General features: G+C 41.2%; 1 protein-coding gene across 1 annotated transcript in view; it reads left to right on the top strand.

Annotated features, from left to right (window-relative positions):
• Window positions 1-12,026, top strand: part of cadps2 (calcium dependent secretion activator 2) — a 125,744-nt gene that overhangs the window by 106,843 nt on the left and 6,875 nt on the right. Inside the window, exons 21-25 of the mRNA XM_088995605.1 lie at window positions 258-272; window positions 1,542-1,616; window positions 2,835-2,918; window positions 3,020-3,052; window positions 9,277-9,384. Of these exons, the coding sequence (XP_088851731.1) occupies window positions 258-272; window positions 1,542-1,616; window positions 2,835-2,918; window positions 3,020-3,052; window positions 9,277-9,384 (315 nt within the window). The remainder of the gene's footprint in view (window positions 1-257; window positions 273-1,541; window positions 1,617-2,834; window positions 2,919-3,019; window positions 3,053-9,276; window positions 9,385-12,026) is intronic.

Genomic DNA, 12,026 nt, shown 5'->3' with positions numbered 1-12,026 from the left:
ATTGGATTGGATATACCTTTATTAGTCTCACAGTGGAGAAATTTACATTTCACAGCAGCAAAGTGATGAAAGGAATGAAAGTAGAAAAACAAAATACATAATATACATATATTATATATAATATAATATAATATAATATAATATAATATAATATAATATAATATTATTATATTATATAATGTATAAAGTTTAACAAGTTTGTGTCTTTGTTTTTATTTGTATTTATTTTTTTGTCTGTGTCGTGGTTGGACTCTCAGACGGACACCCAATGGGTAAGTAAGTCTCCACTCTTGTTTTTGTCCGCCAAACACTGAGAATGTGCTTTGTTAAAGGGGATGGGGGGTACGAAGGAAGGAAGGAAAAAAAAAAAGAGTGAAAAAAGGAGCGAGCAAGCGATCCTCACGCTTTGTTGATTGACATTTTTTGGATTCCCTTTATGGGCTGTTTGAAAAGCGATTGTGGCGCCATTCATCTGCCCTCTCCCCCCCTTTAGCGTACCCCCCATCCCCGCCGGGGAAAAGATGTCGTGAATATGTTTTTTTTTTTGTTGTCTTCAGCCGCGGAATGGCGGATTAATTGAATCTGCCGCACACCTTTGCTCTCGGCTAGCGGTGGGACCGTCCGGCGACTTTGTGCACACAAAAAGAAAAAAAAAAAATGTAGCCTTGGCATTCCACCATTTTGTTCACACAATTCACAGTGATACCTTGGCTTACGGACACTTAATTGTTTCACAGAAAGTGTGTGTAAGGCAAAAAGAATGTATTCCAAACATTAATTTCCCATCGGAAACCATTAAAATGAGAATAATCCGTTCCCAGGTCCCCATAAAACAATTTTTTAACAAAATAAGCCTTAAAACTACACAAAATATGCCTTGTTTTTAGTATAACAAATGTGCTATTGTATTGTGATTGAAGAAATAAACTGTACTGTATAATAAAGTCATTTCATTGACCTGGGTTGTACATCTTGGGAGTTGTGATATTGCAACAGATGCAGGCAGACACACTAGAAACTTAATTAATAGCTGTTTCCCTTGCTTGTTTTTTCTCTTCAAATTGTACAGATGGCTCGTGCGTGTTATTTGTGAAGCCTGATTGATGGGATATTTTAACCTTGCAGTCTACACTCTGCCTTTGAAAACTATCAATTAAGTTGAAACGAATCCAAATTTCACTGTTTTCGATCCATTTTCTCACCATTTCACTTTTGTTTTTTGTTTTCACTGTTGTTTTTTTTTGTTTCAAGCTCTGTCGTCTGACTTTCCTGTACCTGTATGTGCTCTCAGCGTGCTCACAGCGTACAACAGCACTCATTGTGGCGCTCCGTGCGTTTCCCGAAAAATAATTCATATGCCAAGATTATATTCTCGCAACTTTCATAAGGCGAAAAGCTCGTTAGCTAAAGCGTTCATAAGCCGAGGTATCACTGTATATAAAACTCGGCATGCTAGCGTCGCGTTGTCGTCGTGGTTTGTCAACGAAATGACTGTCACTGAATCGACCCCCCTCCCCCTGTACCCTCTGTCCCTTCTGCAGCAACACTACCACTCCAAGGTCGATGTGCTCATCGACGCCACCTTCCAAGACATGATCGGCGCTCTTGTATCCAAAGTGAGATCAACCACCGCCAGCTTCTTAGCGACGACGCCCTTTGTTGACAATTTAGCATCGTTAGCAAGTGTCACCTGAGCGCTTTTGGGTTACTTTCATCAAACGTGATTTTATTATTTCTTGTTGCGCTCTTTTGGTTTATTACCGAGTCTATAACTTTGCAATTACATCACAGGTGTCAAAACCTAGTGTGCTAGCTAGCTATCTTGCTATCATAGCTAGCTAGCGATCGAGCTAGCTAGCTCGATGGAGCCAGCTAGCGATGGAGCCAGCTTGCGATTGAGCTAGCTCGCAATCGAGCTGGCTAGCGATCAAGGTGGCTAGTGATTGAGCTTGCTACCCGTCTACCCAGCTAACTGTTGAGCCAGCTAGCCGTTGAGCCAGCTAGTGGTGGAAACAGCTAGCGTTTGAGCTAGCTAGCAATCGAGCTGGCTCGCGATCAAGCTGGCTAGCGGTTGAGCTCGCTAGCGGTCGAGCTCAGTAGCCGTCGAACCAGCTAGCCATCGAGCAAGCTAGCGATCGAGCTAGCTAGCAATCAAGCTAGCTGGCCCAGGGGCTAAATGTAGCCTTATTTTATTCGGTTCGTGAAAGCAAATCAAAGGTGAAATTTCATGAAGCTCGCTAACGTCCCAAGTTAAAATTTCAAATTGCCGTGCGTGAATAATAATAATAATACATTTCATTTATCAGCACCTTTCAAAACTCTCAAGGTCACTTTACAGTCACAGGATCACTTTTTCTGTGAGTGAGCAGCGGCAGCCACCCGCGGCAGCGTTCAAGCTAGTTAGCTAACTTCATTTATTATAGTTATTCCCGGTTGAACGGGGTCACCATTGCTGGCTACCTAGCTAGCTATCTATTAACTATCTATTAGCTGTCTAACTAGCTAACTATCTATTAGCTAGTTAGCTAACTTGATCTATTTGAGTTATTCCCGGTTGAACGGGGTAACCGTTGCTGCCTCGCTAGCTATCTATTTGCTATCTATTAGCTGTCTAACTAGCTAGCTAACAATCCATTAGTCATCTATTTACTAGCTAGCTAACGTGATCTATTTGAGTTATTCTGGGTAGAGTAAATCACAATAAGAGTCATTATTTTGGACATCAGATTTGAAAAGTAGTTATTCAATTATTTGTTGTGCCCTTTGTATGTAATATGTGGAGGAGACGACACAATCTAATGGCTTTGTGTGTTGATTTTTGTTTGTTTGTGTAGTTGTGCGGCGCGTTGGACGCGGTTCTGTCCAAGCTGTCCAGATACGACGAAGGAACTTTGTTGTCATCCATCCTCTCCTTCACGGTACGCACACGCGTACGCTCTCTTATTTCTCCCATGAAATCACTTGTTCCCCCCTCCACTTGTTTTTATTGTTTGTCTTCTTCTTCTTTTTTACTGAAAAGGTGAAAGCAGCTGCCAAATATGTGGAAGTTCCCGTGAGTATTTATTTTTCCCTTTTTCACTTCACCATCTTTCCCTTTGAGTGTCAGTACAGTGAGACCTCGGTTTTCGGCCATAATCTGTTCCAGAAACGTGTTCATAATCTGATTTGTTCAAAAACCGAAACAGCACTTTCCATTATAATCAATGCAAAATAAATTAATCCGTTCCAAGTTGACAAAACAATGTTGTTTTTTAAAGCATCGTTTAACTATTTTACAGAATAAAGTGTAAACAAATGGAGAAAATTGCCGTACGCGTTTGCTAAAAAACAGTTATTTTGTATTGTAATTTTGTGCAATGCTGCTCCAGCAAGTAAACATCCTGCTTGTTCTATAATGTCACGTTCTGGGCGCGGGGCCACACCTCGACGCTTTCACCACTTCCTTCTTCAGGACAGCGGGTGTGAAAACGGGACGCTGTCAACTTGTATTTGTACTTTGTATTACCCTGGACTTTCTATATCTTCGTAGATAGATAGATAGATAGATAGATAGATAGATAGATAGATAGATAGATAGATAGATAGATAGATAGATAGATAGATAGATAGATAGATAGATAGATAGATAGATAGATAGATAGCTAGCTAACGGCTAGTCAGCTAGATAGCTAGTTAACAGATAGCTGATAGATAGATAGATAGATAGATAGATAGATAGATAGATAGATAGATAGATAGATAGATAGATAGATAGCCATATAGCTAACGGCTAGTCAGCTAGATAGCTAGTTAACAGATAGCTAATAGATAGATAGATAGATAGATAGATAGATAGATAGATAGATAGATAGATAGATAGATAGATAGATAGATAGATAGATAGATAGATATAGCCATATAGCTAACGGCTAGTCAGCTACATAGCTAGTTAACAGATAGCTAATAGATAGATAGATAGATAGCTAACGGCTAGTCAGCTAGATAGCTAGTTAACAGATAGCTAATAGATAGATAGATAGATAGATAGATTGATAGATAGATAGATAGATAGATAGATAGATAGATAGATAGATAGATAGATAGATAGATAGATAGATAGATAGATAGATAGATAGATACCCTCACTCACAATGTCCCATGCTAGCTGCTCTTCGTTAAGGTTTTTCAACTTCTTCTATTAATAATAATAGTAATAATCCATTTCATTTATAAGTGCCTTTCAAAACTTTTAAGGTCACTTTACAGTCACAGGATACGTTTTTCTGTGGGTGAGCAGCGGCAGCCACATGCGCCAGCGTTCACTCAACCCGGAAGTATCTCAAAAAGATAGAAAGCCAGCGAGCTAGCGAATACAATGCTAGGTAGCTAATAGATATGTTTTATTTTTACCAATGTTAACATCAACATTGGAACCTAAAAACATCTCTCTCTCTTCCTCCATCGCCCATCCCCTCCCCCGTCGTCCGTTTGGTTCTTGGGTTCCCGCGCAGATTTGCTGGCAAATTATACTGTAAGGCGCACCAGGGCTCTTTTGTGCGCCGGCAACCCGAGTCGGGTGGGCTTCCTCGGCAGCTGCCGGGAAGAAGCCGTCAAGACTCGCAGGTGCGCGCCGCCTTCGGCCGCCAGCGGGCTTCAAAGGAACGGCGCCTTGAAAAGACGGTTTTTGTCCCTCTTCCTTTTCTCTTGAGAACAACCCGAGATTTGGCGGATTTAACGTCTCGGATTACGCCCGCGCACTCGGCCGCATCTTTCCGTACCACGGTGGGGGGAGGGGAGGGGGGGCTTTCTTACAACTGTGTCGCGTTTCCCAGATTCAAGATGGCGTCTTAATAACGTCGAGCGCTAAATCGGTGGTACCCAGGCCCCGGATCAAGAATTAATTATTTATTTCACTTGTATTTATTAAATGAGTTTTATTTTGGAACGTCTTTTATTGTGAAATGACCAAATTCTCCTCTGTAATAATAATAATATTTAATATTATATATATATATATATATATATATATATATATATATAATTTGATTTAATAAGCGCCTTTCAAAACTCTCAAGGTCACTTTACAGTCACAGGATCAGTTTTTCCGGGCGTGAGCAGCGGCGGCCACACACGCCAGCGTTCACTCAACCCTGAAGTAACTCAAATTGATAGAATGCGAACTAGCTAGCCAATAGATAGCTAATAGCTGCTAGATAGCTAGCATTCAGCTATATAGCTCTGTAGCTAATATATAGCCAGGTAGGTAGTCGGCCAGTCCGCTAGGTAGCAAATAGCTAGCTAGCGAGCTAGGTAGCAAATAGCTAGCTAGCGAGCTAGGTAGCTAGATACCTGGATAGCTCGATAAATATATTAGGAAATAGTTACACTAGATAGATAGATAGATAGATAGATAGATAGATAGATAGATAGATAGATAGATAGATAGATAGATAGATAGATAGCCATATAGCTAACGGCTAGTCAGCTAGATAGCTAGTTGATAGATAGATAGATAGATAGATAGATAGATAGATAGATAGATAGATAGATAGATAGATAGATAGATAGATAGATAGATAGATAGATAGATAGATAGATAGATAGCCATATAGCTAACGGCTAGTCAGCTAGATAGCTAGTTAACAGATAGCTAATAGATAGCTGATAGATAGATAGATAGATAGATAGATAGATAGATAGATAGATAGATAGATAGATAGCTAACGGCTAGTCAGCTAGATAGCTAGTTAACAGATAGCTAATAGATAGATAGATAGATAGATAGATAGATAGATAGATAGATAGATAGATAGATAGATAGATAGATAGATAGATAGCCATATAGCTAACGGCTAGTCAGCTAGATAGCTAGTTGATAGATAGATAGATAGATAGATAGATAGATAGATAGATAGATAGATAGATAGCCATATAGCTAACGGCTAGTCAGCTAGATAGCTAGTTAACAGATAGCTGATAGATAGATAGATAGATAGATAGATAGATAGATAGATAGATAGATAGATAGATAGATAGATAGATAGATAGATAGATAGATAGATAGCTAACGGCTAGTCAGCTAGATAGCTAGTTAACAGATAGCTAATAGATAGATAGATAGATAGATAGATAGATAGATAGATAGATAGATAGATAGATAGATAGATAGATAGATAGATAGATAGATAGCTAACGGCTAATCAGCTAGATAGCTAGTTAACAGATAGCTAATAGATAGCTGATAGATAGATAGATAGATAGATAGATAGATAGATAGATAGATAGATAGATAGATAGATAGATAGATAGATAGATAGATAGATAGATAGATAGCCATATAGCTAACGGCTAGTCAGCTAGATAGCTAGTTAACAGATAGCTAATAGATAGATAGATAGATAGATAGATAGATAGATAGCCATATAGCTAACGGCTAGTCAGCTAGATAGCTAGTTAACAGATAGCTAATAGATAATAAATAGCAAATGGTTAGCAAATAGCTAGCTAGCTAGGCATTCAGCCTTCACTCAAACCGGAATAACTCAAATAGATAGAAAGCTAGCTAGCTAGCTCATAGATAGCTAGCCAGATAATAATACATTTTATTTCAAGCGCCTTTCAAAGCTCTCAAGGACACTTTAAAGTCACAGATAGCTAGCTAGATAACCAGCGAGCTAATAGTATATCATTAACAATAATATAATTATACGTATATATAATTAACAACAATTAATTAAGAAACCAGATTAATTAACTTCTTAATCTGTGTCCACATTTACATTTCCTCAAAAGACAATTTGGAATGATTTCAAAAGAATTCATGGACAATTAGTCTGTGATTCCGATATTTCGACAGCATCAGAGAAGGCCTTGCAGGCTTTGACAGCCCACCAGTGCCAACGCGCGAACGATGGTTGTGACAGACGCGCTCAATCGTATTTCTTCTTCGGGGACTGGGACACCCGTGCGGCAGCGGAAGCCCCTGCGGTCCCGTGACCTTTGACCTTTTTTCCCCCGCCGGTCCGTCCGAATTACAAACGCACGAATGAGCGCTGGCGGCGTGTCGCTCCTTCTTCGAGCCTCTTTTGCGGGCTCTGTTTTCTTTTGAGTTTGTCTATTTTTGTTTTGTTAAATGCTTTCAATCTGCCTTTTGACTCGACTGTGTAAAGCGAAACGCTTAGCGTGCTTATGCCGATATATGACGCTAACCCCGTCCCCCTCACCCCTCCCGCTTCCTCCTCACCTCGTCCAACACCCCCAAGGGCAAAGCAGACTGTGAAGGATGTCAAAGCGATTACAAAAAGCATTAGGCTTGTAATCTCCCCTGACAACAAGAGTGTGAATGAGGACATCACACAGCCCGCACAGGCTGTGTATGCGTGTGTGTTTTAAAGGACAACCGACGTCACTTTTTTGGTTCCGAACTGACATCAGAAAAACGTTTTTTAGCATCTAAAATAGCCAAAACACGCAGTATGATATTTTTAGTCGAATGCAAAACACTAATAAAAATGACTTAAAGTGTCCAAAATCTGCAAAAAAATTGCAGATCGCAAAAAAGCTGCAAATTGGGCATTTTCAGAAAGTCCCGCCCCCAGTTCGTGACGTCACGCCAAGACATCTTGCATCAATGGAGAATCAAAACAATGGCTTCAGATTCGGAGAATATGCTTTCTTGTTACACATCCAGTGATGAATATGATTCAAATAGTTCTGAAGAGGAAAGCATACATATTTGCAATCCATTAAAAAATTTATTCCGGTCATTTTGAGGCAACATTGGGGGGGGGGGATGTCTCACCCAAAAAGAGGCAGAAAATGGCCACCGAGCTCCCGTGAGGAATGAATCAGCCCGTTTCCACAGGCTGATAAATTGGACGCCCTCTTCTGGCTCTTTCTGGTGCAACACGAGGTTTTCAGAACAAACAAGCATTGACGTGATGGAAGGACTGCTACAATGTGTCCTTTTTTTTACGGTCAGGGGCGTTCCTTCAGTGACGTCACGTACGGACTCGTCACCAAAAAAAAAAAAAGACTTCCGGAATATTCAGCACGAGTCTTAAAACATAAAATATAGCTATATGCGGTAGAATCTTTGTAAAATACGCTCAGTTGAAGTCATTTGAAGCCATTTTACAAATTATGGACACAACTTGTCCGGAGGCGTCGGTTGTCCTTTAAGTCTGTCTTGATGATTTGTAAATAATAATACATTTGAATTATAAGCACCTTTCAAAGCTCTCAAGGTCACTTTACTACACAGGATAAGTTAGATAGATAGCTAGTTACCCTGCTAGCTAATAATAATAATAATAATAATAATAATAATAATAAATACTAATAATAATAATACATTTGATTTATAAGCGCCTTCCCAAGCTCTCAAGGTCACTTTACAGTCACAGGATAAGTTAGCTAGCTAGCGAGATAGCTAGCTAGCTAATATCCTCTTCTTTTCCTTTCGGCTTTTCCCTTCAAGGGGTCGCCACAGCAAATCAGTGTCCTAGCTAGCTAATAATAATAATAATAATAATAATAATAATAATAATAATAATAATAATAATAATACATTTGATTTATAAACGCCTTTCAAAACTCTCAAGGTCACTTTACAGTCACAGTATAAGTTAAATAGCTAGCTAGGTAGCTATCTAGCTAATAATAATAATAATAATAATAATAATAATAATAATAATAATACATTTGATTTATAATCGCCTTTCAAAACTCAAGGTCACTTCACAGTCACAGGATAAGTTAAATAGCTAGCTAGGTAGCTATCTAGCTAATAATAATAATAATAATACATTTGATTTATAAGTGCCTTTCAAAACTCTCAAGGTCACTTTACAGTCATAGGATCAGTTTTTTTGTGGGTGAGAAGTGGCAGCCACACCCGCCAGCATTCACTCGACCCGGAAGTAACTCAAATAGATAGAAAGCAAGCTAGCTAGCCAATAGATAGCTAGCCAGCCAGTTAGATAGCTATATAGCTAATAGATAGCTAGCTAGATAGTCGGCCAGCCAGCTGGATAGAAAATAGATAGTAGATAGCTAGCTTGCGAGATAGCTAGCTAGATAGCCGGATGACACTCACTCAACTTGATTAGGTAAGAAAGAAAAAAAAGACTTTCATGGTTTGACATTGGATGTCGTGGACGTGTCAATCATAGAGGGATCCGCCCCCCTCCTCAAAAAAAAAAAGGTTGCCGAGAAGTCAGCTATCTTGGTTTGTAACGTAAGCATTTTGCGTAAATGAGTCGATTTTAACAAGAACATGTGGTTGTCGCTTTCCAGAAATCCGGCTGGGACGTTGCCGACGGCTACGTCACCTTTGTGCGGGACAACCAGGACATCCTGCGCGAGGGCATCCACGATGATCTCTGCATCGGCAAAATCTTTGAGGTGAGTCGGTTCTCCTTAATGCCCAAAATATTTTCCGTCGGGCGTGGTCAAACACGCCGCGTCGGTCGATAGCCTGGACGTGAGGCCGTGGACCTGGCAGCCCATTAGTGGCCACTGCTCCTCGGGGGTGGGGGCTAATGGGCCCCGCCGGCGTGCGGTCATGCTCAAGGCGGGCAACGGGCCACGTCATATTGGCTGTTGGCTATCTATATTCACTATTTATTTGCTATCCATTAGCTAGCTAGCTATTAGCCGTCTCGCTGACGCCGTCTCGCCAAGGTATCACTGTATTATATTGACACCAAGACGGCGGCCATTTTGCTCTCGTTGGCGTCTCCATTGCGGATGCGTCTTAAAGGACAACCGACACCATTTTTTGCTTCATAACTGACGTTTTATAGCATCTAAAACCCCCAAAGCACGCAGGCTGATATTTTTAGTCAAATGAAAAACGCCAATAAAAATGACTTAAAGTGTCTAAAAAGTACTTCAATTTGAAACCGGAAATGGCGAGTTTCAGAAGGCCCCGCCCCCTTGTTCGTGACGTCACACCAGGACGTCTTGCAATACTCGAGAATCAAAACAATGGCTTCCGGTTCGGAAAATATGCGCTTACAAATTAAATGTATTATTATTATTATTATTATTACGTTGACTTTTTGTACTTGACCTCTGCCCCCCTTGATGATAATAATAATAATAATAATAATAATAATAATAATAATAATAATTTCATTTCTCAGCGCCTTTTAAAACTCTCAAGGTCACTAGTAGTCACAGGATAAGTTTTTTCTGTGGGTGAGCAGAAAATAGCAAATAGATAGAAAGCTAGCTTGCTAATGGATAGCTAATAGATATAAAGCTAGCTAGCTAGCGAATAGGTAGCTAATAAATAGGTAAGAGATAGCCTGACAGCCAACAGCTAGACAGCTAACAGTCAGCCAGCTAGCTAGCTTGCTAATAGATAGCTAATAGATATAAAGTTAGCTAGTTAGCGAATGGGCTAATAGATATAAAGCTAGCTAGTTAGCGAATAGCGATAAATAGGTAAGAGATAGCCCGACAGCCAACAGCTAGACAGCTAACAGTCAGCCAGCTAGCTAGCTTGCTAATAGATAGCTAATAGATATAAAGCTAGCTAGTTAGCGAATGGGTAGCGAATAAATAGGTAAGAGATAGCCCGACAGCCAACAGCTAGACAGCTAACAGTCAGCCAGCTAGCTAGCTTGCTAATAGATAGCTAATAGATATAAAGCTAGCTAGTTAGCGAATGGGTAGCTAATAAATAAGTAAGAGATAGCCCGACTGCCAACAGCTAGTCAGCTAACAGTCAGCCAGCTAGCTAGCTTGCTAATAGATAGCTAATAGATATAAAGCTAGCTAGATAGCGAATGGGTAGCTAATAAATAGGTAAGAGATAGCCCGACAGCCAACAGCTAGACAGCTAACAGTCAGCCAGCTAGCCAGCTAGCGAATGGATAGCTAATAGATAGCCAGACAGCCAATCATAAGATACGTTTTTCTGTGGGTGAGCAGCGGCAGCCACACACGTTAGCGTTCACTCAACCCGGAAGTAACTCAAATAGAGAGAAAGCTAGTCGGATAGATAATAGATAGCCCAATAGCTAGCTGACTATAGTCAGCTAGCCACACAGATAATAGATAGCTACCAACCTGTTTTATTTCCACTTCACTATGATTTGAGATGAAAAAAGGAGGGGGAGGCGGTTGGGGGTGGGCATCATCTTGAGGAGGCGGCTGGGGCATTTTCACGTCCAGTCAAATTTGCGTCTGACAGCTTTTATGAAGACGGCGACAGACGACGATGCGCTCGCCGGCGCGCCGCGTAAAGTGAGTCACGTCCCGTCTTGACAAGACGTCCGCACGTATCTCGTCCGTCTCGTCTTCGTCGTCCTCGGTGACGGCGCCTCGTTAGCGCTGCGCAAATGGAATACGGAGGAGCTCCTTAATTGAGCAAATTAGAGGACAACAGCGAAAGCAGATGGTGGCCAGGTGGGGGGGGGAGTGGCTGCTGATTAGAAGGGGAAGCGTGTTGCTGTCAGAAATAAAGCGGGGGGGGGGGGAGCAGGCGGGCGACCCCCCGCTGGTGTCAATGTAATGATAGCATTTCAACACATTGACACATGCTGCCATTTTGACACGCCAACACAAATTTGACTCGCAGGCCTTTATTGGAAGGCGGCGGGGTGGGAGGGGGGCTATTTCCCTCCGCGCCGCCCACCCCCAGGGGGGAGTTGGTCAAGGTACACTTCGAACCAGTCGCCGGCCCGTCGCGCTTTTGAAATTCCATGCTTATCTATCGAGGTAGCTAGCGATCGAGCTAGCAACCTAGCTCTCTTTCTATTCAGCTAGCTGGCTAATCACCAACGTCCAAGCGAAGCCCCGGGGGCCAAATCTGGTCCGCCACATCATTTTATTCGGCCCACCAAAGCAAATCAAACTTGTGAAATTCCATGTTCATCTGTCGAGCTAGCTAGCTAGCTTTCTTTCATTTACGCTAGCTGGCGAATCCCTTAGATCACAGGTTTCCAAGGCGAGCCCCGGGGGCCAAATCTGGCCGTCCACATCATTGTATTCGGCCCATGAAAGCAAAACAATCATGTGAAATTCCATATTTATCT

This window comes from Hippocampus bargibanti, linkage group LG05 (genome assembly GCF_051943395.1).
Source record: "Hippocampus bargibanti isolate YZ-2025 linkage group LG05, ASM5194339v1, whole genome shotgun sequence".
In the NCBI taxonomy this organism is placed as follows: domain Eukaryota; kingdom Metazoa; phylum Chordata; class Actinopteri; order Syngnathiformes; family Syngnathidae; genus Hippocampus; species Hippocampus bargibanti.
Note: the sequence above shows the minus strand (reverse complement) of the source record. Positions and strands in the feature narration are given on the sequence as shown.